Source organism: Electrophorus electricus, chromosome 24 (genome assembly GCF_041902795.1).
Source record: "Electrophorus electricus isolate QZ-2024a chromosome 24, ASM4190279v1, whole genome shotgun sequence".
Lineage (NCBI taxonomy): Eukaryota > Metazoa > Chordata > Actinopteri > Gymnotiformes > Gymnotidae > Electrophorus > Electrophorus electricus.
Window position 1 is genome coordinate 9,767,712 of NC_137520.1, and position 27,291 is coordinate 9,795,002.

The 27,291-nt window shown below is 46.8% G+C and overlaps 1 protein-coding gene across 7 annotated transcripts in view; it reads right to left on the reverse strand.

Moving 5' to 3' along the window:
• The window catches only part of atp2b3b (ATPase plasma membrane Ca2+ transporting 3b), a 35,622-nt gene extending 8,331 nt beyond the window's left edge, over positions 1 to 27,291 (reverse strand). Inside the window, exons 1-22 of one of the 7 annotated variants that reach the window (XM_026998194.3) lie at positions 26,895 to 27,291; positions 18,866 to 19,595; positions 14,308 to 14,505; positions 13,441 to 13,698; positions 13,144 to 13,269; positions 12,341 to 12,466; positions 11,293 to 11,346; positions 10,906 to 10,947; positions 10,111 to 10,275; positions 9,718 to 9,932; positions 9,230 to 9,472; positions 8,364 to 8,605; positions 7,811 to 8,045; positions 7,473 to 7,652; positions 7,247 to 7,334; positions 6,976 to 7,082; positions 6,083 to 6,274; positions 5,453 to 5,666; positions 5,089 to 5,300; positions 4,856 to 4,963; positions 4,385 to 4,567; positions 1,621 to 1,774 (exon numbers count right to left, since the gene is read on the reverse strand). In XM_026998194.3, the coding sequence (XP_026853995.3) occupies positions 1,621 to 1,774; positions 4,385 to 4,567; positions 4,856 to 4,963; positions 5,089 to 5,300; positions 5,453 to 5,666; positions 6,083 to 6,274; positions 6,976 to 7,082; positions 7,247 to 7,334; positions 7,473 to 7,652; positions 7,811 to 8,045; positions 8,364 to 8,605; positions 9,230 to 9,472; positions 9,718 to 9,932; positions 10,111 to 10,275; positions 10,906 to 10,947; positions 11,293 to 11,346; positions 12,341 to 12,466; positions 13,144 to 13,269; positions 13,441 to 13,698; positions 14,308 to 14,505; positions 18,866 to 19,094 (3,571 nt within the window). In that variant the 5' untranslated portion in view covers positions 19,095 to 19,595; positions 26,895 to 27,291. Of the gene's footprint in view, positions 1 to 1,620; positions 1,775 to 4,384; positions 4,568 to 4,855; positions 4,964 to 5,088; positions 5,301 to 5,452; positions 5,667 to 6,082; positions 6,275 to 6,975; positions 7,083 to 7,246; positions 7,335 to 7,472; positions 7,653 to 7,810; positions 8,046 to 8,363; positions 8,606 to 9,229; positions 9,473 to 9,717; positions 9,933 to 10,110; positions 10,276 to 10,905; positions 10,948 to 11,292; positions 11,347 to 12,340; positions 12,467 to 13,143; positions 13,270 to 13,440; positions 13,699 to 14,307; positions 14,506 to 18,865; positions 19,596 to 26,786 lie in introns of those variants that run through there. The other 6 variants (XM_026998195.3, XM_026998193.3, XM_026998197.3 and 3 more) reach the window with 6 other exon arrangements.

Consider the following 27,291-nt stretch of genomic DNA (forward strand, 5'->3'; position numbering starts at 1 on the left):
AAGACAAAGCAGAAGAGCACAAAGCGCCTTGTCGCTCGACAAGCTTTGAGAATTCTCTTTTAACGCTGTACTGTAAGCCATACGAATAAAAGGAACTCACAAACAACAGTAAGGGTTACGTGTTAAATTGAGTGGTTTTAAACTATTTTAGATTTAAATTCATATTTCATGTTTATGATGACACATTTAAATATCACAGAAAGAGGACTGAGAGAGCAGGTAGCCTACAGAAAAAGGTAGAAGACTAAAACAAACAAAGGGATGACAAACAAATGGCAGAGAAGAGATAAAGAGAGAGACAGAGTGCCAGAGAGAAAGAGTGACAGACGCTGACTGATAAACCTGTGGAAAGGGTTTAGAAGTACAGAGACATTAGGAGACACTTTTACAAGCATCCTGCATTATCTGGAAAAAACCACAGACAGACAGAGAGAGAGAGAGAGAGGGAGAGAAGGGAAGAAAGGAGAACTTTATAGGGCTTATACTCGAAGGTTTACCAGCTGGACAGGCCAGAACTGTTCACCACATTTTGAAATGCTTGATCAAACGAACGCGTCGGAGCTTCAGCTTTCTACCACAGCACACCACGCTTGACACCAGGAAGGTCCCCCAAATAAGTGGTGGTGCCATTATCTCTGGGCATTTCCTCTGTGAGCAATCATTTTGTTCAGATGAATCTCTCTCCTCTACCAGGAATGAGAGTTCTCTCATGGTTGAGGTACATGGTCAGGGGACTGCAAAAATCCTTACTGATTTATGATCACAATCAGTTCTATTCAGATCACAACCAGTTCTATTCACTAATTGATAGGCAGCGATACTTTTTCTAATGCAGAAAACGTGTAACCCAGTTTTGATGAGGGGAAAGACATGAGTAACTGGCTGAACTACTTTTCCATTATCAAGGTTCCAAATAGCGGTGTATTAGTTGCTGGAATTTTCATGTAACCCAACCCTGAGAGTGAAACTCTAAACTGTGAATATCTCATGTCATAGGAACAGAAGAGGCATTTAACAGAGTGCTTCAATGCTGTAAGTGCTTGAATTGAATGAAAGCAAAGAGGAAAGAGGGAGAGAGAGAGAGAGAGAGAGAGACCAAGAGAGCGAGAAAATGGCTTACTTGGCCCATCCAGAGGGCACTGCAAACAAAGCCAAGCCCATCAGACAAGGACAATCCGACAGCAAGAGGAGAGCACCAACACAACAAGCCAGCCGGGGGTGGGGTGGGGGGGTTGTTTACACACAAACAACAGTCCATGGAGTCAGACAGGCCATCTTGCAAAGAGCCACAGTCCCAGAAATGAGAACAACCACAGGCAACCCTCCAAAACAAACAAACAAAACCAACCAACCAAACACAAAACCATAAACATCAAAAAACAAAACTAAACTAAACAAAACAAAAACCTCCTGGTGCAATGTTTGTATGAGGACGAACATGCATGCTTGAGAGTATATGTGTGAAAGAGTATATGAAAGAGTATATGTGTGTTGGTCAGTGCGCTGTAAGGGCTTCTGTGTGTGTGTGTGTGTGTGTGTGTGTGTGTGTGTGCATGCATGCGTATCTGTGTGTGGGTTATGTCATGTTATGTCTGACACAAGGATAGCGGTGGGACTCACTCCCGGGGGCGACGCTTGCATTGGCAGTGGAGAGAACTACATGAGTGGGGGTAGAAATATTGGTTACATCATGGAGCTGGCTGAGCACAGAAGAACGCCGCCTCACTGCGCCCTGAAACGAACCACTTCTCTTGAACGTACTCACTACCTCCATCTGCAGGAGAGAGAGAACCACATCACACAGATATACTTTAGAGAGGGCAGGGGGAGGGGTGGATTATAGAGAAAGAATATGCGATAACACTGTACCAAGCAAGTGGTTTAACATTTCTCCAGCATGATGTAATATGGGCAAAACCATGACGCTCAAAATGACGTCCTTGTGTGTACACACCAACACACCCAAGCTCTGGTCACATCCAAGGCTGTGACTGGATCAATCAAATCCGCTTTTCAAGTAAACAAAGTAAACCTGGGATCCCCTAAATCTGACTTAATAAAATACAGCCCTCATTATTCACAGGGCCAAACAGCCTTAGAGGCAGCATGTCAGTGTCCAGTGGCACTCTGGAAAGAATAAATTACAGGAGAAAGTAGCAACAGTTAGCCGTCTATTAAAAAGCAGCACGATTGATGCTTTGAAACCAATTGGGGGTGGGGGGGTGCCTCTAAATGCACAAAATGAATGATTACCTTTATGAAACATGCTTTGATACGTTTGGCACAGTCATCCGCTCACCCCTAATGTATGCATACAAATATACAAGCAAAGGTGGGAATTACGGTAAACCCTACACCCGGTGTACAACTAAACTGATCATCTTAGTTTAAAACTCAGTGGTATGGTCTGGGCCCAATCACTTTGTATGAGTGCCCTGATCAAATTCCACTGACTGATGATATAAAACTAGCATCTGTGATGTTGTGTTTTACCAACTCGGTGTCGAGCGGGGAGGAGATCGATGGAAACCTCGTAAGGGGCTTTGCTGACACTTCAGCACTCTGCACCTGTCACCCCTGCTGTCTATCCACCATTAATACAGAGCCATTCTGTCAAGTTAGCCCACTACATACGTGTGTGTGTGTGTGTGTGTGTGTGTGTGTGTGTGTGTGCACAAAAGAAGGAGTGGCAGTGCAAATGTTAGCAATTGCCAAAAGAAGGTGTGTGTGTGTGTGTGTGTGTGTGTGTGTGTGTGTGTGCGTGCGCATTAAGATTCTGAAAGGCTTTTCTCAGACTCTTTGTTCTTTGAAGCTGGGATTGTATTACTGCAATTAACTGTATGCCAGGATCTCCACTTCCCAGGCAGCAAACATTCTTTAATACGACTGAGAGGCCATAACAGAGAGCTGCAGTCTACACTTCCTTCCAGAGCCTATAGATCCTCTCTGAGCTGTAATCAATAGTCTCCTAGAGTATATAGATCCTGTGTATCTAAAAAGCACTATAAACATCCTGGCACAGTCTATAGATCCACTCTCAGCTGTATTCTACACATCCTCTCAGTCTATTCGCTGCACCTCCCATCCTCTAGGGAAGTATATACCCCCTCCTGTTGTTATATGGACCTCTCAAAATCTATACACCTTCCAAGAGCTGCAGTTTGTACAACCAAAAGTTCTGTGATCCAAACATTCTCCCAGGATATCACAGCATCATATCAACTCACTTTGAGTTCCAACTACAAACTCCACCGTTGCTCAGCAATTCTAGTGGGTTTAGCAAACCACACACTGCTCACGGAGCTGCCTCATCTAACAACAATATACACCTCACACAGCCTAACTTCACCAAGCCCTGCTAACAGCTAATTTTGATTGGATTTTGATTAAAGTGGACTTACTATTTACAGTTTTACATATTTACATATTTACTATTTACTATTTCCACACACATAATCACACAAAGCACCTGAATCTGAATGCGGTTAAAGTGGATTTAATATTTACTATCCGTGCGCCATAGATAGGAAAAAAAACAGTAAAAAGAGTCTGGCAGAAGGAGAGGCTAAATATCATGGAGACTGAGGGCAAAAAGGGAATGACATCAAATCAAGAGAGAAAAAGGAAATGCCTCTAAACATGTAGTTCAGAAAACAAAGAAGGCTGTGGAAGAGTCCTTACAGTGAACAGAGAATAACAGAAGCAGAAAACGTAGGTTTTGAGAAAAGGAACCTCTTAAACAACATCAGGTCTACAGGGATCATTTAATAGCATCAGAGACCCAGACAAACAAAATACCCAAGATGAAAACATGAGGTTTTTTTTGTTTATATTCCACCTCAGGCAATCAAGTTAATAAAAAGGTACACTGATTTAAGCTTTTAGAATACAAAATATTAATAAGACATAACGAGCCCTTATTATGCACACTGGGAAGAGCCATAGCAGAACGTTCCATAGATGCCAAGTGGATGGACCTGCAGCTCAGAGGGGAAACACAGCATTAATCAGGCCTCTAAAAGACTCCAGTTACATAACAGAGTAGCAAAACAGCTCTGAGTAGGGGAGGAGCTTTATAGATCCCTGTTAGGGACATCTATATTCATTTAGTGAAGGGTCGGAATGAGACACAGAGAAAGAGAGAGAGGGAGGGAGAGAGAGAGAGAGAGAGAGAGAGGGAAAGAGAGAGAAAACAAGAGAAAAAGAAAGACAAGGATAAGATGATGCTTTGGTGATTCTCAGGGAGCGTCTGGAGACGAAAAGAGAGAGAAAGAGCGAGAAAGAGATGGTGAGAGACAAAGCAAACCAAAAAAAAAAAAAACAGTTCTAATTCGGAGCGGCCAAAGGGGTCAAGGGTGAGGGTTCCTGGGTGTGCAAACAGCACCTGAGTCTGAATGCGGTTGAGCCCTCTGAACCAGAGGATCTGGCCTCTGCGCAGCTCTCTTTCAGCATGGTCGATCTCCTCCTCATCCTCGGCCAGGTCATCCTCTGTCATCTCGTCCGTGCCTGGCCCAGTGCCTGCCTCTTTCAGACACTTCAGGTGGCTGGTGGGTACCGTGGCAATGACCTAGAGCACAGTAGGCAAGTGTTTCTATAGTACTACAATTTTTAGATATATATCACTGGTGGTTATTCATATATGTAGTCTCTCTCTCTCTCTCTCTCCCTTTATCTATCTCCCTTTATCTATCTATCTATCTATCTATCTATCTATCTATCTATCTATCTATCTATCTATCTATCTATCTATCTATCTATCTTTTTCTCTCTCTCTCTCGCTCTCTCTCTCTCTCTCTCTCTCTCTCTCTCTCTCTCTCTCTCTCTCTCTCTCTCGCTCTCGCTCTCGCTCTCTCACCTGGCCCCACAGGAGCTCTCCCACTCCCACGAACATGCACCACAACCACTGCTCCATGTTGAGAGGGGCGCAGCTGAAGGGCTTCCCTCCAAACTGTACGATCACGATCTGAACCAGGAAAACACACACACAACATGGTCACACACATCACAGAGCACCAGCAAGCCGCCCCAGCTCAGCCAGGAGCAGTGCACGTACACTTTTGTTTGGAGAGGGCCTGGTGGTCTACGGACCTGCACACCAAAGGTGCCTAGCACGATGCTGCAGAAGATGGGGTTGGAGAAGATGCCGTCGAAGACGTTCCTCTCGCCGTGGATCTTGCGTGCGTTGATCTCATTGAAGAGCTGCATGAGCACGAACGTGTTGAAGATGATGGTGTAGTGCTCAGATGGGGGCGAGTGCAGCGGGGCATTGCGGCCACTGTCGATGTTGAAGATCTTCTCTCCTGTGCAGCACAGAGCAGGCACGGGAGCACAGACACGGATATGGCAGGCTCAGACTGGGAACTTAAGTGTAAGAGACGGCTTACATTGAAGTGGTGGAAAGAACACTGTAGTGGCAATTTAGTCTGGACATTCTGCAGGCCCAGTATCTTACCGACAAAGAGCAGGGTGAAGATGATGACGAGCTGGTAGACTCCATGACCCAGGATGTTCTTCATCATGGTGAGGGAGATGAGGGGGTTGTTTCGGCCATAGGGTTTCCTCAGCAGTAGGGCTTCTGTGGGTGGCTCGGTGGCCAGAGCAAGGGACGCGAACGTGTCCATGATCAGGTTCACCCATAACATCTGCACTGCTTTCAGAGGAGAGTCCTGTATAAACACACGCACACACACACACACACACACAGGTGATGGTAAGCCTCACAATTTGTAAGACATAGGAAAATGTTTTGCATGCAGTGCTATCGGCCTCCAGCAGGTGGCTCAGAGCTCAGGCTAATTGGAGGATGCCTCTCCCACAGTCCTGTCTGCCAGCGAGGTGCAATGCAGTAAGTTCCATTAACCTGCATGACAGAGAGCTTATACTACTGTAGGCACCCCCCACACTTACAGGCAGTCTCTCGCACCGAAGTCAAACCCTCTGAACTGCAGTCACAGTGGATTCACTATGTTGAGTGTGTGTGTGTGTGTGTGTGTGTGTGTGTGTGTGTGTGTGTGTGTGTGTGTGATCATTTGGGAGGGGAGGAGTGTCGAATGCTCAGTGTCTGTGTGGGCGTGTGTATTACCTGTGTGATACAGGCTCCAGTGAAGGCTACTATGACAGCCACCACGTTGACAGTAAGCTGAAACTGCAGGAATTTCGAGATGCTGTCATAGACATTCCGCCCCCACATAACTGCCTTCACAATGCTGGTGAAATTATCATCAGTCAGTATGATGTCAGAGGCCTCTTTAGCTACATCAGTACCAGCTATGCCCTGAGAGAGTGAGAGAGACAGAGAGACAGCGAGAGAGAGAGAGAGAGAGAGAGAGAAAGAGAGAGAGCGTGAGATTTTAGAGTAATGCTTGTACCAGAAACCAATGTACTACACGAGTTCCTGCAAGTCAGACAAAACTGGATAGTTTGTAGAGTAACCTCTTCACAACTACTACACAAACCCTATAATTGTTACATTCATCATCATCGGCTGCAAATAAAACTCCACAGCGCCACAGCAATACATCTTTATAATCATTTGCCCAAAGAAGGCAGCATGTAGCTAGAAATCTTGCTAACACAATTTTTATATAATCTGGTTGTAAAACAGGGTTGAATTTTATACTAAAACATTCAAAAATATGAATGACTTTTTTAATAAAATCAAAGACTGCATGTAAAACAGCAATAAGACAAGAATAGCAAAGAGAATGAACATTGTTTTTCTGCTATTAGGCCAACTGAGAGATAATTACAATACAATGGTTTTCTGCCGTATAATCAGTACCAAAGCACAGGGGTCTATAATCACATGCACATGTAGAAAAAGGATAAAAAGATGAATGAAAGGATTAAAAGATGTAAGATTTGATACAAATATAATGGCTGGTTGGATGGATGGACGGATGGATGGATGAACGGATGGATGAAAAGTTGCATGGATGGAAACAATCATCTAGTCAGCTGGTGCAACACACTCACCATGGCAAAGCCCACATCTGCTTTCTTAAGAGCAGGCCCGTCATTGGTCCCGTCGCCTGTCACGGCTACCACCTGCCTCTGCTCCATCACAGTGCTGTCGATGATGCCTGCAAACCATCCAGAAAGCTTAGCCACTAACACCAACCCCAGAACAAGTAGGGCCTCATCTGACTCATACACATTGCTCTATCTCCAGCTTATCCTGTGTGACGTTAACATATATGCATGATGAATCTGTTTGTTCTCATAGTGAATAGGGTAGCCCCCTAACCTTTAACCAGAGTGTGTTTGTCAGTGGGGGAGGAGCGAGCCAGGACTCTCAGCTTGGGCCAGATCTTATCGATTCTCTCCTGCTCAATCTGAAACACACGAACCAGCAGAGCGAGAGTGATCATGTTGTTGTTATTACAGCGTTGTCGCTTTGTGTAGCCTGTAGCAGTTTAGACTGGGAAATCGTGCTGAGAGAGGTCACTGATCTTAGAGGCGGCATGCATCACCTCCCCTTTCTCGTTCCTTATTCGTCGGTTGAAGTCTTTGCCCTCCAGACACAGGAAGTCGTCGCCAGGCAGAATGATGCCACACTTGGAGGCGATGGCGCGTGCTGTGTTGATGTTGTCGCCGGTGACCATGCGCACAGTGATGCCTGCCCTCTGACACTTCCGGATGGCCTCAGGGACCTCGAGTTGGAGGAAACACGGATGAATACGCACACATTTCCCCTGCCTCCATTGTGCTCGGCTTGCACGCCAGCAACCCGTGAAGCGGCACGGTGCCGGCGGCACCACACAAACAGAAGGCGAAACCCCGGGCCCGCTCAGCCGTGTCCTCTGCGTACCTCAGGCCTGACGGGATCCTCGATGCCGACCACGGTGATGCAGGTGAGCTCGGTGACGATTTCTGCCTCGTTGTCCCAGTCAGGCTCCGGCTCACCGGCGAGGTCGCGGTAGGCAATGCAGATGGTGCGCAGGCCCTCACACGCCATGGGCTCGATCACCTTCTTCACCATCTCGTCCCTGTCACGCGGCCTGAAACTCCGGGCCTCGCCACCCTCCCCCAGGATGGATGAACACCTGGAGGACAGCGTGAAGGCACACACACAAGAAGAACACAACATTGGACATAAAACAGCATAAGAAAAAGGAGCATTTCAGTATTTATTGCAATAAAATTGCATGTGGGAAAATATGTTGCATGACATATGAGAAATACTGCAATATCTGTGCATGCATATTAACCAACAAAGTATGGTTACATCTGTCAAAAGCAGAGTAAGACACTTGTAATATTGTAACCATTTAATAGTGTTAAGTGACTGTTAAAATCTTAATACTGGAACAGTGATATATAAAAGTGATCACAAAATAATGGTGATAATAATAGTGACTGACTTTTTCAGGAGGATTTCAGAGGCTCCTTTGCTGTAGAGGCGGAAGTTGCCATCAGGCAGCTGCACCACAGTGCTCATGGATTTGCGGACGGAGTTGAAGGTGTAGACCTTGTAGAGCTTCTCCTCAGGGATCTGCTCGCGGATGGGAACGTAGTCTTGCTTCAGATCCAAGATGAAACCCAGCAAGCCACACTCGGTCTTATTGCCCACCTGCTTAGGCAGGCCACCTTCCACATCAGGAGCCTGGTGGAGGAGAGGAGAGGAGAGGAGAGGAGAGGAGAGGAGAGGAGAGGAGAGGAGAGAAGAGGAGGAGAGGAGAGGAGAGGAGAGGAGAGGAGGAGAGGAGAAGAGAGGAGAGCAGAGGAGAGAAGAGGAGGAGAGGAGAGGAGAGGAGAGGAGGAGAGGAGAAGAGATGAGAGCAGAGGAGAGCAGAGGAGGAGAGGAGAGGAGAGGAGAGGAGAGGAGAGGAAAGAGGTTGAGAACAAAGAAGAATAAAGGCTTAAAAAGGAGGTGTGTACAAATCTCTACATAATGGGGACAATCATTTGAAGGTGTAAGATTCAGAAAAACAAGAAATCAGCCTCTTGCTCCCAGAAACTGTCACTGTGGATTGTTATTTCAGACACCTTTGAGACAGCTTGATCACTTTCCACCACCTGTTTGCAAAAACATACTACAGTCTGTTTAATGAATGCCAACCTGAGCTGTAGCCATGTGGCTGGTGACTGGCATGGCAGTAGCATGAGCAACGGAGGCAAAGGTCAGGCCGTGACTCAATGTTTGTGGCCCATTTTGTAGGCTCTTTGAAAGCCTTATCATAATCCTGGTCCCACCCATAGCCCCGCCTCCCGCTGTGCGCCCACTCACCATGATCTTGGACGTGTAGGCGCTGTTGATCGCGATGGCGCTGACTAACATCTCCAGGGTGTTGGGGTTGATCTGGCTGGGGTCGGGGACCTCGCGGAAGTGCTGGTCGTTCACGTAGGCCTGCACCACGGTCATACGGTTGGTGGTCAGGGTGCCGGTCTTGTCCGAGCAGATAGCAGTGGCGTTGCCCATGGTCTCGCAGGCATCCAAGTGGCGCACCAAGTTGTTGTCCTTCATCATTTTCTGGGATGCAGGTAAGAGTGGGGTATATTGGGTTTTGGAGTTCTATGTGGGTCTTTGTGGTTGATATTATATTGCATATAAACAAACAGCACACTAAAACCAGGACAACCAGACAGTAATGCATTTCTGTGTATCTGAATTGCCTTATGCAATCTCCAGACAATGATACGTCATATCGACTCATTTTACACACACACACACACACACACACACACACACGCCCTGGTGCATCTGGACTGTCTCACCTTTACTGAGTAGGCTAGGGAGATGGTGACAGCAAGGGGAAGGCCCTCAGGCACGGCCACCACCAGCACGGTGACTCCGATAATGAAGAACTTGACAAAATACTGCACGTATACAGGCGTGCATTCAGGCAACCAGCTCCGCTGCTGCACCACAAAGGTTTCAATCACGAAGTAGAGCACCAAGATAATCACTGTGATGGACGACATCACCAGACCTGCAGGAACAACACCACAGTGAATGGCTGCTGTCTGCAGAACCTTACCTGTCCACTGTACGTGTGATAAAAGTGCCACACTGTTCAAGCGAATTAACAACAGCAAGTTATTGGCGGTATACCACCCATCATTCTGGTCTTTGCTCTCTTTTGATTGGCCAACTGAGGTGCCACTTACCCGCTTTTCCAATCTGCACGGCCAGCTTGGTGAGTTTCCCCTGCAGGACAGACTTCTCCTTCTTCGGCACGTTGGCCTTCTTCTTCTCCCTCTCCTCCACCTCGCCACCCTCTGCGCTTTTCAGCGGCTGCATCTCCATGGCGACTGCGCCGTCCTGCTTCTTGGCTGGTGGGTGGGACAGAAGTGTCACCGCGCGCAGGCAACGAATGGGCATCCAAGCTACCGCGAGCCGGGCGAGTCAGCAAAGGCGCGCCCTTCAGGGCGGCGCGCGCGTAAGCAGTCCAGACGGCGCCGCAACGAGCACGCGCAGCTCACACACGCAAGGGGACACGTGGCAATAGGAAGCGAAACGAATGCAGACACAGTCACTGGTGACACAGTGGAAACACAGAGCACGACTGCACTTGCCGCCCAAGTGCGACACCCCCCACGTCGATCCCCACAGAGCGCTACCCATTTCGGCCCTGGCAAGCAGAGCACTATCAGTGGGGTCCTCTCTACACAGGATATGTCCTTACAACTGCTGTAATATATTTTGCAAAAAGACCTGGTGAAGCCCAGACAGTCATGTATGCTGTTAAGCGACGAATGGTGTGTCTATAGATGTACAACATACACACTGTTACGAATTCATTTATGCAGTTCCGCAACACTTCTATAAATGTTCATGGACACATACATGACATTACCACTCCTCTGTAATGACGGCCCCCATTTAGCAGCTTAGCTGGTCTAGTAAAATAATTAACCCCACAGTGACTCTCTCTTTCATCTACTGTAGAGTCCCTCTGGTACCTTTATTCTGATTGGTCTCCACTGCTGCCTCTGGCTGCTTGCCTGTGAGAGAGAAAGAGGGGAAGGAAAGCCGAGAGAAGAAAGTATCGGGAATAGAAAGTGACAGACAGAGACAGAATGGGAGACAGAGCACACCGTGTTCTTGATTGAAGCAAACAAGAGAGCACAGAACTATGGAAACAGATGCACAAACACCCACACCCACACGCATGCATACACACACACATGCACATGCACATTAAAATTCAACCAAACTAAAACTTAAAATTCAACCAAACTAAAACTTTGTGGCTGTTGCGGAAGGGCCCACGTTTCACTTAAGTGACTTCTCCGTTCCGCGCACTCTCGTGAAAACTTGTCTGACTGTTGCACTGCTGCAGTACGTACCATTAGTGATGGGGCTCTGGGTGGCTTCAGTAGTGAGTAAGAAATTACTGTCTTCTGATTGGGAAGCGTGGGGGGGGGGAGGTGTGGGGTCATGTGGGTGTCGAGAAGGGTTTGTGGGAGGTTTTAGGATCGGGCGGAGGTAAGAAACAAAAAACAGTAATCATAACGCTACTAATCACGTGACTGCTTATTAAGGAGCGAGGAAATATGTTTGTGACACACATAAGGTTTAAACACCAGACTGTTTAGATATGGTTGGATGACATTACTTTAGAAAGCATTTTTTTATGTACAAACTGAGGGAGTCAGTTGTCAGTCGTTCTAGATACATGTGGCTGAAATCACCCAGAAAGGCGTTCAGAGGATAGCAACAAAACAGTTTCTCTCCTCCCCCATGCTCTCTCTCCCTCACTCTGTTTCAGAGAGAGAAGGTAAAAAGCACTGCCTGCAAGGGCTCCAGAATCTCTCGCACTGGTAAAAGTACTGTATATGAGCTATAGTATATGACTCTAAGAGCAAGCCACAGCTTATTGATTTTTAAAAAATGTTATTTTTAAATGTATTGCCTAACATTGAATCCTGTATCTGTTCCTGTCTTGATAGTAAGGCTAATAAACCCAGCACTTCAGTCCACTAGAGTATGCAGAGTTGTGCTTCAGTACTGCACCTCTTCCCTCCCATTCATAAATACTCCTCCAGGCGCAAACCTTGCTGCCTCTCCATTCATCTAAAAGGGATTTCTCTCTCTCTCTCTCTCTCTCTCTCTCTCTGTCTCTCTCTCTCTCTCTCTCTCTCTCTCTCTCTCTCTCTCTCGCTCTCTCTCTCTCGCTCTCTCTCTCTCTCTCTCTCTCTCTCTCTCGCACATAATCCAGCACCACCCCCACAACTCCCCCATGATGATGGTGGTCAAGAAGATTCTGTTGTGTGCTTTCCCACTCCCTGCCTATCTCCTACACTGACCTCAGATCAGATCCTGTCACCTCCTGCCTTTGCTCCCATTGCGCGCGTGTCTGTGCGAGGTGATCTGAGCCCTCTGCTTGACCTTTACCTTTCTTTTCCTTCTTCTCCTCCTCCCCCTCGCCAGCACCCAGCAAAGTGAAGATGATTCCAGACTGAGAGTTCACGCCGACCGCAGTGACTAACATCCGTCCAGATCCCTCCATCACATGGGTGCCTGAGAGAGAGAGAGAGAGAGAGAGAGAGAGAGAGAGAGAGAGAGAGAGAGAGAGAGGGACAAGGTAAGAAGGACAGAGAGAGAGAGGGAGACAGAGAAAGCGATCAGAGGAAAAGCACACCTGTTCCTTCATGCTCCACTTCACACAAAATGTTAAGGTCACAGACAGCCAGACCATGTAGGTAGTGCTATGTGCAGGCCATGTGAGAGCCCCTGTCTGCCAGCCAGCCTGGCAGCACTGCCCCTACAGGTGTGGTGCTTGCCCAGCAAGTCTCTCCATACATCTTCTTTACGGAAAATATCATTACGCTATTATTGAATAATATCGTCAAGATGGCAGGAAAGCCTAATAAAATGAATGGAGTTAGTGGCGGAGGGTCCTAAGAATAGCAGCAGGAATGAGGGTGAAACCACAAGCCAGAGACCGTGGCAGGAACCAGACATGCCATGATCTGATTAGCAACATCTGGATTCCATAGCAACCCCCTAGTCCTACTGACACATGCTGTCAACAAAGTAAACACAAGCATAACATGCAGACACACAGAGAAACACAGAGGGACCAGGAGACACACAAACACACATACAAACACACATACACATACACACACACACACATACAAACACACATACACATACACACACACACACACACATTCATACACACAAGCACTAACCAGAGAGAAGCATAGGGTCCTTGTCCACTGACTTGCGCACGTGGTCCGACTCCCCGGTCAGGGAGCTTTCATCAATCTTCAGGTCGTTGCCCTGAATCAGGACACCATCAGTGGGCAGGAGGTCACCTGCGCACGCACAAGAGCGAGACACTCATGGATGGCATGCAAAGACATGCCACTCTGCTACTACGTTAACCATGGGAAACCTCAGGACAACCAGGCACTGGTCTAGCCAGGGCGAGCTGGACTGCTTAATTTGCCCCTCTCTGAGCATACCAACCAGGGGCGGGCACTGACCGTATTTGACCTGGGCCACGTCGCCCACCACCATGTCGGCCACGGGGATCTGGATGACGTTGCTGTTGCGGACCACGGCGAAGCGCTGCTCCTGCTCGATGCGGCTCTGCAGCCCGCGGAACTGCTTCTCCTTGCTCCAGTCGTTGAAGGCCGTCACCAGCACCACGCAGATGACCGACAGCAGGATGGCGGCGCCCTCGATCCAGCCGGCCTCTGCCTCCCCCTCATCCTCCATGCCGCCCGACACATTACCACACGCTGAACACAACAGGTGAAGAAAAACAAAATCATGTACACCTCTTGACGGTTATTACACGACATTTTATGAAGTATCATTCACACAAAGAATAGAGCCCAAAACCTGATCTGAGCACTTTAGTATGAATATAGCAAAAAAAGAAGAAGATATAATTAGGTTATGGCAACATGTTCCAGGAGTGGGTTCTTTTTTGGGGGGTGAGGTCCAGGCTGCTGTGTGGGAGTTCAGTGTCAAACCCCTACCATACACGTGCCGACTAATCTGGGATGCCAGACCTCCGCTAAACTCGGCAGCAGTTTGCCATTTGCTTTCCTCCCTCCCGCATTCGTCTTCCTCTCTCGCTCTCTCTTCACACCCTCCCTCTCACCTTTTTTTGAAATCCTCCCACGCTCCCTCCATCCAGCTCCCTCTTTCTTTTCTCCTACTCTCTGTCCCTTCCTCCCTCTCTCGCCTCTCGCACACTCATTCACTCCCTCCACTAACACCACCCCTCTGACGCGGCTCCACTGAAGCACACTCACTCCATCTCTCACATATCTCTGTCAGCACATATTTCCCTCCCTCTCTTTATCTTCCCTCCCTCTCCACAATTCGCCCCCCACCCTCACCCTCGCCCTCCTCTGACGGGGGCTGGTAGAAGGACAAGCCCAGCGAGATGATGGCGGCTATCTCCAGGATGATGAGGGTAACGTCCTGCAGAGCCTCCCACACCAGTTGCAGGAAGGTTTTGGGCTTCTTTGGGGGGATGAAGTTCTGTCCGAACGCCTGCGCCCGCTTCTCCAAGTCTGCTGCATTATCCGACAAACCTGCCAAAAGCAGAGGACACCACCTGAAAGGCTGCAGGGAAAAGCGGCGGGACTCCTCTGCAGTAACACACACACACACCTACAGACATTTCTAAAGACTGTTCTAAATGACAATCAGATTGATGTACTTCCTTAGGAGGCTGAGGGCAACTTAATTAACAGCCACAGTGTTCCTTGAACAGCCACAATGTTCCTTGAACAGACACTGCATTCCTTGAACAGCCACAATTTTCCTTATACAGCCCCAGTGTTCCTTTGGCCATTAGGACAAAAGTGGCCATTAAAAGTGAACACTGTAAAACTAATTCAACATAGGGGATCATATAGAAAAGAAACACATTACATTATTTAACAAAAACGTCGGTGAGTATTAAAGGCTGCAGTTGCACTCTTAACAACACATAAGAGATGATTATGGCTGCACTAATAGATGTCCATTTGCATATTTTGCTGAACTGCCCAATGACACACATTTAATGGCAAGAAGAGGAAGCAATCAAAGACATACTGTAAGTGGGGATGAAGTAGATGCAGAGATGTGCTTCATTCATTACAAACTCTCTTTTTTTTTAAAGTGGAAAATGTGAAAGTATTTCACAATAACTCACAAACAAGACTGTATACTCCCAAACAAATACCTTAAAGCCACATTAATCACACAAAGTCCTAAAATATATTACTGACCCGTGTAGTGTCACTTTCCCACTCTCATCAATACTCAAACAGGGGGCTTCACTGCCACACAATTTAATAAAATAATGTCTATGTCCTCTCTTCACTACCAGGGCTACCCCAATAGCAAAAACTATGCAGTGATGTAACATTAATCCATAAACACAGTATAATATCATAAAATACTAGATATATTAGTATTGCCTAGATTATATTTTCTCTATTGTTTATATGTCAATGAGCCATTGTTATATTCCATCGACTGATAATGTGAAGGCCACAAGAACACAGTGCAATCACAAAATAACTCCAGTTGGAACAGATGCACACAAGGCTGCAGGACTGAATGGAAACGAGCAGCCAGTTCAGGCGAGCACTCATAAAAGGTTGTGAGACTGGAGCTTGTTGCCCATGTTACGCATTCAGCAGCCGTACAACACTAATGCAATTTGGACATAATTTACTGCATATCTCTTTATTTTCCAATTGTCATCAGAGGAGGACCAAACATGATTAACTCACCCAAAGGATGAGATGGAAAAGCCAACCACACTCCCCAAACTGAATATTAAGTTACATGTTATAGACTCTTTCTCTCAGTTTTTCTCTCGCTCTCCTTTTTTATGTGTGCAGTTTCCATGGCAATGAAGATATCAAGCAAAAAACCCGCGCTTGCTATTCAACTTCCTGTCTTCAGGCACCTTTTTGCCCGGCTACAGATGATGTCATTACATCAAAGCAGCATATGCTAGTTCAAGAATAGATTTTTGATTGGTCTGCTGTGATGGCAGCTCCATTGCAGTCTAGAACAGACTGTGATTCTTTTGAACTGCAGTGGTGGAATGGAGTATTTAGCTTAAAAGTATAAGTTGAATGAAGCGCTATTAACCTCAATATATTGTGTGTGCATGACATTGATTTAGAGACCAACGAGGACAGAAAACACACTAAGTGGATTAAAGAGTAAATATGGCCCATCATAATTATGCATACATGTTTGCGCGCACACATACACACACACACACAGAAAAGCATGGTGTGTGGCCAGCTGATCTCTCATATCATAGCTACATTGCACACTGAACCCTCTCACTCCCACTACCACAGAAAGATAAAATCTCACACCCAATGTGTGAGCATGCATGTGAATGAGTGAGAGCTGGAAGTAAAGAGAAGATGAGACGATGACAGGTGCAGTTGGCAAAGAAGCCAATACCACCTCAGGGAGGGGTTTAAACGCACACAAACCCCCCAAAACTGCTGAGTAGTTATGACTGCATCCCATCCCTTTGATCAATCTTTTCTGTCCTTTCATCCATGCATCTCCCCTTCTCTTCCTCTCTCTCTCTCTCTCTCTCTCTCTCTCTCTCTCTCTCTCTCTCTCTCTCTCTCTCTCTCTCTCTCTCTCCCTCACCCCCCCACCCCCACCTCCATCTCCCCTTGGTATGTCCTTGACAATGCGGCAAGCTGTACTTGCTTTCCTTCTCTATCTCTCTTTCCCTCCCTCTCTCTCTCCCTCCTTCTCTCCAGAGCAGCCCAGCCCTGCCGACTGAGATAGGTTTCATCCTGTGCTGCTGCAGTATGGGCATCTGTGTGGTGGTTAGGCTGATAGAATGGCACACCCACCCCAGTGTATCGGCTATAGAGTCACAGGAGCAGACAGAGGTGCGCTCAGTCTGGAGTGCAGAAGAAGCAGTGGCCTCATTCTGCTGTGCTGAAATGTGTTGCCGGGGAAGAGACAGTGTGAGAGAAGGAGAGAGAGAGAGAGAGAGAGAGAGAGAGAGAGAGAGAGAGAGAGAGAGAGAGGCACTAATGTACCTCCATTTTCAGAGCCTCATCATTACAATGTCAGTCCCACTCACCATCAGTTTTCCACCTCCTCTATCCTGCTTTCCTCTCCTCTCTTTCCCCTCAGCGGTGTCATGTACATGTACTGTACGAGGGTTAGTTATGCCAGCAGGACACTGCATTCACAGTCTGCTGTTTGCACTGGATGTTGCTGACATCCAATAAAACAAGCTGCCTTCTCACTTCCACAGTGTGCTCCACACAGGAGAGGCTGCAAGTCTTAATACCAAAAATTAAAAGTCTCAGGCCCCGATACATGAATGTTTCACATTTATATTGTTTTATTATGTTGGGAAGTCAAATGGAGACATTTATGAAGTTGGGGAGAAATTCCGTACACTCCATTATAACCGTGTGTAGCCAACGTCGCTGAGTGTCTCTGGATGTGTAGCAGAGTAAGAACCAATTATACACTATCCTACTTCACCAGCTAACCATCACACCCAACATGAGTGAGGTGGGTTAGAACTGGATAAACACAAAATATGTAGAGCCTGCAAAGTTAGAAATGGTGCTTGAGTGGATTAGGAAGAGAGAGGATAGGAACCAGGACAGTGGCTCGGACTTGCTTGTCTAAATCGTGTTCTGTGCAACTGATCAGTTCCTCCCTCTGTAAAGAAGAGAGTGACCCCTACTGTCCATTCCTAATCCTGGCAAGAGTCCAGCTGCTTGGCATGTCTTATCCCAGACGCACACAGCACATGGCACAGCTGGCATTCGCCAGTCTGGAGGTATACCAGTTTTCCCAACATCAAATTACAGCAAAATGCCACTCTGTGCCAAAGCTGCCCAAAAACTTACTTCTTGGCAGCACTGAGCCTATTATCCACCTCCTGTTTTCAGTAAATGCTCAAAGTCCATTTATGTGAATGATGAGTCTGTACTTGTGAGACAGGCATTAGGACAGTGCAAATGTGCAAAGCACAGTGTCTGTGAAGCAGTGAACAGAATCAGGTGAACAAATTGGAACAAGCGACCAGTGACGGTCTTCTCTCATATAGATATACCTGTCAACAGATATTGATATATAAGTAGACCCTTAAAGGAATTACAGCCTCTCGGGCACTTAGAGAGTGAGGTTTCTAGCCCATGACTGATTGAATGAGTCTTTCCAACACTAGAGAACTGTTTACCCAGTAACCTCCTCTCCATACACCCACCTCACCACTGACAGCGCCGTAGCCTAGCAACCTGACACAAACGCGTGCGCCCGGAGTGGGAAGTTGGCTGAGCGAGACAGTGAGAAATGGTGGTTGAGTGGCAAGAGGAGGATGAGAGGGATGAGGAGACAACGACAAAACGTTGAGACAGAGAAAGATGGATGAATTAATGGATAGATGGATGGATGGACAGGAGGATGGATGGATGGATGGATGGATGGATGGATGGATGGATGGATGGATGGATGGATGGATGGATGGATGGATGGATGGATGGATGGATGGATGGATGGATGGAAGAGAGGAAAATTACTAGGTGGGTTTTGCTATTTCGGGCTGTGCTCATGCCTTTAAGTGTCTCTGCCAAAGACACACATCAATGACTCAAAGTGAAATAAACTACATTAGCAGGGAGCAATCATGCTAGGTGCAATAAAGATAATGGACAAGCAAGATGGAGAGAATGGCAGGTGGAAAAGAGATGTCACTGGAAGAACCTTGGTGAGAGAGGGAATCAGGGTGAAGTGGAACTATCAGCAAGAGACACGATCATTAGCGAGCGCATCTGAGGAGAAGATGAGAGAGAACAGAGAAAAGAGACACAGAGTGAGATATAGAGAAACAGAGTGAGTGAGAGAGAGAAAAAGAACATGCAGATGAGGGCAGAAATTTGGTCTCACCATCTGTGGTGGAAGACTTGAGTCTCTGGCAGAGGCCTTCTGTGTCTCCGTAGTTGTCCTGGATCTTCTGCACAGCCTCCATCCCCCTGAGCTCCATCAGAGAGCGCAGCTCCTCAAGTGTCACGCCGAAGGGGCCCGAATGGTTGGCTTCTGCCCTGCCACCAGCCCGCTTCGGGTAGAACTCCACCGCACTGTTCGCCATCTCGCCTATCGTCGCCGTTGTGGACATTTTGAGTTTTTGGGCGGCTGGCCGTTGACCTTATCTGCACTTGGGCTTCTTCCTGTCCAGATCTGTAGAGCACGCTGAGACTCCACCTCAGTCGCTGGCGAAGGAGGGAACTCGAGTTGTGGAGCTTCTCGTCTGGCTGCGTTGGGTCGCGCGTGGCTCGGTTTTCCTCACCCCCTCTCCTCTCCCTCCCACTCTAGCGGCCGTGCCTCTAGCTCTCCATCAGCGGAGGGGGGCACGGCAACAGGGGCAAAAACGCTTGCTGGTTGAGCGGGGAAAAAACAAGAAAGCGAATCCTGCCCACTCCACTCTACCCCCTCTGATGGAGGGTCAACAGAACGAGGGATCTGGACGCTCCCAATCCATCAGGGATGGAGAGGAGAGAGCAGGGGAGAGCCTGGGGGAAGGGCACAAGGTGGGTTCACGGAGAAGACACGGCCCCGGAGTGCAGGAGTCAGGGGTCAGGGGTCAGAGGGTGCAGCGTGGTGGCATGGGGGAGTACGCCTGGGGAGACAGAGACAGAGAGAAGACATCAGTTACTGTGCAACGACATGTGACCACACTCAGGATCCCACAAGGAGTCTGACCGTATAAGCGCATTCCCTATCCCATGTCTGCAAACTCTGGGTTAACTCACCCAGACAACCTAAAGGAACGAGACTCTCGAACCCCAGTACTGCAAAGGCTCTCGCTTGGTTTAATGACGTGGTGCACAGGTCACACATTGTTGAATTAGACACTGCAGTGGCATTAGATAGATTAATTATGTCAAATGAAAGCATCGGTCAGTTTCTTAATAGTATTTGACCCATTTCGGATTTTTTCCCTCCTTAGTTCTTCCATTCTCTATCCTCTGGTCCTGCCCCATTAAGAGTGGATCCAATGAGAAATGTGTTCAAAAAGTGAGTTCAAAACAACACAATAAAAATATCTGCATGTATAGTTATGGACCATGTAAATTCACCCAGTCAGTGATGCAAATAATTTATACAGATTCTCTCAAGGAAGCAAGACAACTGCATTGGCCCATGGTTTCCATGGAAACCTACAGATGCCTATGACTCCCACAAAGATCCTTCGGCCTCACTATACCCTGACGCACACAATCATTTTATTTCATTCTCTCTCTCTCTCTCTCTGTCGTTCTAGCTCACACACACTGCACATTACACTACATACTCAAACACACACACACACACACACACACACACAGACTTGAGACATATCATCACAGGATCTGCTCTGTGTGTCACGGCTGATGTTGCCTTATTGCTTGCTTGCATCCCTCATGTCTTATCAGACTCTCTTGGTTCAAGGTGTGTGTGAGTGTATGTGTGAGGTCTGTCTGCGTGGGCTGCCAGGGCTGGGAGTGTGCAGGAGTGACAGAGTCATCACTCTCTCCCGCTGACTCACCATCACTCTCACCCTCTCAGCACCAGCCCCCTGTGCTCACCTCTCTTCACTACCCTCACCTCTCCTCTCCTCTTCTCTCCCCTCATCCCCACCTCCCTCACCTCTCCTCCTCCTCTCCTCCTCCTCTCCTCCCCTCCCCTCTCCTCCCCTCTCCTGCTCCTCTCCTCCCCTCTCCTGCTCCTCTCCTCCCCTCCCCTCCCCTCCCTCTGCAGCCTTGCAGTCGTGGACAGTGGGAAGGTGACGAACGCTGCAGTGCAGACCGTAGCTCATCAGGGGTTGTGGATGTCACATGAATATGGATGAGAGGTCAGACCTCAAATCATAATATGTTTGCAAATGTGAGTGTACGCATGTGTGTGTGTGTGTGTGTGCGCGCGCGTTTATGTGTGTGTGTGTGTGTGTGTGTGTGTTTGCGTGTGCAAAGCCTGTAGGGTTAACAGTCACTTGCAGAAATCCATTCCATCCAGAGTCCATGAAAGCGGTTCCATTTGCCATTAGTGGGCCACAGGTTGTGTGTGTGTGTGTGTTTGCGTGTGCAAAGCCTGTAGGGTTAACAGTCACTTGCAGAAATCCATTCCATCCAGAGTCCATGAAAGCGGTTCCATTTGCCATTAGTGGGCCACAGGTTAACAGCACTGCAGCTGGGTTTTGTGGGCAGGAGGGCTGCAGATTATGCTGAGTATTCATATTGATTTGTTTTCTCAAACCTTTTCCAGGGTGTGCTAGAGTTCCAGTAGGTGATATACTGTTGGTCATGTGCTCGTTGTGAGATGCCCCAGGTCTCCAACCTTTCTGACAAAAGCATACATGCTGAAAAGTAGGAGGCCTCCAGGCAGCTCCCTGGGACACAGACAGAGGGGAGCAGTATTACATAAAGTGTCCAGAGCCTTACATAATGTGCATAAAATTTAAAAAAAAACAAATAACAGTGGCACACGACTGTGCAAGCGCACACTCATACACACACAGGCTCATGCATATTCACACAAATTACACACAGAACATACTCTTCAAGCAGTTTAAAAAATCGCCCCAAAATAATAATCATTCATTACATTATATGTGTTCACCATGAATATAGATTTTCTGATCAGTGGCAAGCAACTATTAAAACTGAAGCACCTCCCCCAGTTAAGGTAACAGGCGACATGACTGGATGTGGATGCGGTTCCACCAGTGCATTTTCTGTCCATAGCCAACAGCATGCAACAATAGGACACCTCATCTGACAGAAAGCAGCAGGATGTGACTGCTGACTATTCTACTCAGAGCCCAAATTCAAAATCAAAGACTCTGGTGTTAAAAGAAAAAAAAAGAAGAAACAGAAGTGTTGGGGAATGAGTCAGTGTGCTGCTCACTTCAATTCTAATTACAGAGCCAGAACGCTGACAGAGCCCCATTGCACATCTTAACTGCTGAAGACAAAGAAAAAAAAAAAAAATAAACCAACAAAACAAGCAGGTCCAGATGCGCTAAAGCTTTTTGCACATCTCTGGGATGACTTCCTGTTGGAATTTTGCCCGATGAACATGTAAGGCCTCTTACACCTCATCACCACATCTGCACTCACAGTCAGGTGCAGGGTACATCATGCACCACAGCACACACATGATGGCCTTCAAACCCACATCCAAGGTCCTCGGAGTTCATTTGCCCTGGTGGGAAACAATGGCGTTCTCTTTGAAGCACCCTAGTCTTGTACTATTTTACACATCTGTAGAGTAATCAAATCTACCATCTGCCCTTGGGGACATGTTCACCTGAAATACTGCACTGTTCATCATGGGTCTCGCCAGTTTAAGTGTTCAGTACAGAGGTAGTGCACACTCTTTATGCTTGCTTCTAAAAAAACTAATGACAGAGTAATGACAAAAACACACACACAAGAAAAACCCATCATGTTATGATGAGACATCACATGCATAATGCCTTACAGCTCCGATCTGGACGAGCCAAAACAGTGCCATGGTCACCTAAGGGCTTACTAAACGAGGACACTGCAAATACGCACGCAGTACATTTTAATGATTGCAGCCTTGTGCTGTTGCTCGCAAGGCCCAGTTGTTACAGTGTCAAAAATGAACCTGCTAGAATGCTGCAATTCCTGATTAAGGCTTTAATTACTGCCATGCTCAGAAGGCCAAATCAAAACGCATGTGTATAAACCGAATACCACTCTCAGGGGAACAGTTGGGGAGCAAAAGCTAAAAACAGTGTTGCGGCCAGGGCAATATTTCAGGGCCTTTTCTTCTTGTTCCACAGATGAATCTAAGCAGACATTAGGTATCTTAAGGAATTAGATTCCTGACAGTAACTCACTGTCAGAAGGAGTTTCTTTAGGACAAGAGGGCCCCTGCTGTGAGGCTGCTTCCTGATCTTCCTGATGTTCCGTTTCCGAAAATGGAACAAAGAGGAATGTTACAGAGGGACGTTCACCTGCGCAGCTTTGCTGTGTGGGGTTAGTCTGCCATTTGGTCCCTTCAGAGTTATTACAAAATGACAAACGCGTGCAGCTCTCAAACACATGACTCCGCATCCTGACTGTCAAGTAATCTAATTGCCAAGTTTGTTGTTTTGCTAATGCAGAAAGTAAACTTCATAAGTGCCGTGTCAGGGCAGGCTGGCAGGGACACAGGCAAACCCCGCACGGGCTGGCGGGTGTGCAGCTAACACGGCTGTGTGCAGGAGGACAGGTTCTCGGGGCAGTTTACGGAGGCACCGTCTCTGCAGCGGGACAGATGAAGGTGATTTTGTGGACACAGCGGATATGCTCCCACAGCAGGAGGTGAAGGATGAGAAGCTCCAGCTGCAACAGCTCCCCGTGTCTGGGAATGTTCAGCTATGATAATGTATGATGTTCTCAGATTCATGATTCCGAATCGTTTACATTTATTGTTTGTTCTGTACTTTTTCAAGCATGTCTCTCATGCTCGTACACCTTTGCCCTAATGATATGAGTGAACGCACTCTGAGCACAAGCCACACATACTAATGACAGTTTCAGTGGCTAAATATAAACATAGTTTATATTTTTTAATTGCATAATCACATTTGTTGAATACATACACAGTATATGTCAGCATTAGAGGGTTATCACATGAAGGAAAAAAATTAAGAAACACACACTGAAATGATCTTTCCAATCTACCGCATTATCCTACTGCACAGAGCTGGAGAAGGAACCCTTTCAAGTGCTATAAGACAGACATGACATATACTCTTCTATAAGACAGACATGACATATACTCTTCTATAAGACAGACATTACTCTTTGCTTGACGAGTGCACTCGACCTTGGCTGTCCCCCTTTCCCCTCTCTGGCCATGTTATCAGCCCCACAGCTGAGCCCTGCCTTCCTCTGCCCTCTTTCTTTGCTTCTTGAGATACACTCAACTCATGCCTTCCTCCTCCCTCATGCCTCCCTCACGCCCTGCAGTGCTGGCTCAGCTCCCCCCCAGCCTCAGAGGAGCAGAAGCGAGGCCCCAGTCGAAGAGTCAGTCACACCCGCGCGATGCTGACCACCTGCTTCTGTGCCTTTACTCGTCTGGTGAACAAGAGGAAGAGGTGGGGAACCACACCAATCTTGACGGGACCGACTATAAAAGTGCATGAGCCACACCCTACAGAGGCGCTCCGCGCTGCACGGGCCACTCAACACAAATACGCCACAAGAGCACGCTCCATTATTCTGGGAACAGAAGGCCTTACCTTATTAACGGCTATCTGCTTGGCGAAAGGGTATGGATGCACTTAATGTGCCACTGAATGGGATGGACACTTTTGAAAGTTACTCCTTTAGTTAAAAGTTACAAAGTGGACCATTCTGTAGGTCTGCCCAAACAATGAATCTTTTAACACAACACATCGCAATTTTATATATATATATCCTGTAAATAGTGATACTCATATCCATTAGGTGTTACAGTGCTTGGGGAGTAACACCCAATGTATATGAGACCATATACTGACTAAATACTTATCAGCTGCATTCAGGTCACAGTGATGCCAGTCTTTTCAAACTTACTATAACACATGCTTATATAGCTCTATAACACTAGTTAACAAAGCTTTTGTTCCATGCAAAAAAAAAAAGAGTTGCTTATGCATTTTTGCAGGCTGTCACCCATAGTTTTTATTGTAGTTTACTCACATATGATTGAGTATATGGAAAAGTGGATCCTCTCTATTGCTGGGCGCTGAAGAGGAATGTTCCCGAGGCCAAATATATGCAAAAATTATACATCGTACATTCTTGAAGTATGTTTGTAAATCTTAAGTGTAATAACAGCCATATTTATGAATGAGTAATATATACTTATTCTAAAACTTGTCACTTAAAAACCATGCCTAATGGATTGGCCTATATTCTAAAAACAGATTCAAATTCAGCATAAAAAATACTGTAAGGTGCACCTTTTTAGTTTGTGGAGCAAAAAAAGTTTACATTTTGTTGCCCAATGTAATTGTTCCTATCCACAATAGAACGAGTTCAGCGAGTGTTGTTCAGACTCCACCTTGGTCCCCTTTAACCATCACCGAATAGGAAAGCATTCAAAGTAGGGCAACCTGTACAGGGAACTGGGGCACCCTCACTTTCTCTAAGGTTTTTAAGCACTTTTATGTCGAGTTTGGGAACATGCGCTTCTATAGTGCCTGAAGCTGCTCATAAACAGCAAGACTCCTGTTCTCTTAGTATCAATCTGTAATGTAGGACCCAAAATCACACCTATACGAAACAGGAGTGAAGGATGCTTCTAACAGAGGGAATCGTAAAGAAATATCTCTACTGAAACACTTTGAAACAGTTTGGGTGCATTGACCCACACTGACAAACATGCATCCCCAGAGGGAGTAGCAAATAACTACAGGCCCCCAGCCAAACTACAGGCCTGCTTCAACTCTGACTCTTTCAGCAATTACACTTGCCTAGAATTTAGGCGTTGCTTTTTCGCTTAGGAAAACACATGGCAGATAACTGAATTTTATTTGTTAATTCAGTCAGAATGAACAGATTCTTAAGTCACTTGTAAAAAATTAATGCTGAAAGGTCTCGTCTCAATAATCCCTGGTCTTGCACCCTCGAGGCCTCAAAAATGATGTAAACCAATAGCAACGGGGGTCCTAGCTTGACGATCTCACATAAACCGCCAATCAGAGACGAGTGTCGACTTATGGACCCGATACACGGTCTTCAGCCTGGCTCAAACACAACATCCCCCTCCCACTGTCCTTCGTCCCACACCCAGTACTCACGCACACCTTGCAGTCATGAAAAAAAAGTCCTCGCGGTTTCCGGGCGAATTAAACCAGAACACTTCGCTCACTTTGGACATTGAAGTTAATGGAGCCCTCTGTCGTCACCGTGCTGACCCACGTGAGGTTTGTCTTACCGCATCGCAATGTTTTCTAAAATAAAAATGACCTTTACTAGTCACCTTCAGAGGACAATAGCTATTTAGACAAAACTACCAAGGCCAGCCCGAGCAAGGCTACAGAACATTCGTCCACGTTACTTCGTGAGATGTAAGAAGCTGCAGACTGAAATAATGATGAGCTGCATGTGAGAGAATGGCGCGATGGAGCAGAGGGATGTGCTTTGGAGTGTGCGCCACTCAGATCCGGCACAGGCGCAATGCCCCCTCCGCAAGGTTACCGGTATGAGTAACAGTGCGAGCGTTCCGCTTGTACCGCTTCCCCTGTCGCCTGCTCTGCCTTCATATCATTCTCCGGTAATCCGCATAAAGGCGATATAACACACAGATATGAATATATAAGCAGCGATCATGTAGGTGACAGGATATTATTGTGTTAATGCATAGTCATGCTTAAAAACATTATAATACACTACCTTATAAACGGCATTGCACAACGAGAAACCATGCAGAGGGGAAATACGGTATATTATAATACATTAATAATGATAATTGCCGGAAAAAGTCACCTCTGTAAGGAAATTTGACATTTATTAAGAAGGACAAATTATCACAGGGAACGTCTTGCTAAATAACAGTAAGCATCATATGAAGCCTCGTATTTCACAGTGACATGTTTTGCCTGCTGTGCTTTGATGCAGTAGTTATACGAGCTTGGCCGTTCTCATTAACCCCAAGAAAAAATGACAAATCTTATAGAGGATATAGAATATCTGCAAAAGGACGTTGCTGAATTGTCAGGCACGGCAACGAAAAGCACACATTATCGACCTTAGTGGTAATGAATATCCAGTTCCTACCAGAACGAGCGCATTTAGGTTTGGTGTAAATATCAAATGCACCGACTCACCAGGCCATGCTCCAAGGACATCGACGCGTTTTGCTGGAGTAAAAGGAAATTCCTGAGTTCTGTCTCAGATAAATAAAGATAAAATAAATAAGTGGCGACCTAAATTACCTAGTATTTTCCTGTCATGTAGTCCTTTGCCATCAAGATGTTCAGCAGTGTTTTAGTGTGGATAGGAAATCTGATCCTAAAACAGTGCAGTTGTTGCCTGGTTAGACTGAGGTTCCGCAGAGGGAAAATATAAAAGATGAAGACATAGCATTAGGATGACTGCTCCAGCACTGTTAAAAAAGCGACAAGAATTGTGATCGCTGTTAAAGAAACAGCTGTTGCTCTTATTCTTAAAAGTGTAAATCAAAGATGTGGTTGAGCGTGGCGATGCGATATTTTGGATTTATATGCGATGTGATGAGAGCCCCCTTGCTGAGCTGCGCGCTGAGGACCTTGGACGCAGCATCCGCGCGGGCTGCTATGCGCGGATGGAGAGGACGGGTAGGAGGGGGGACAC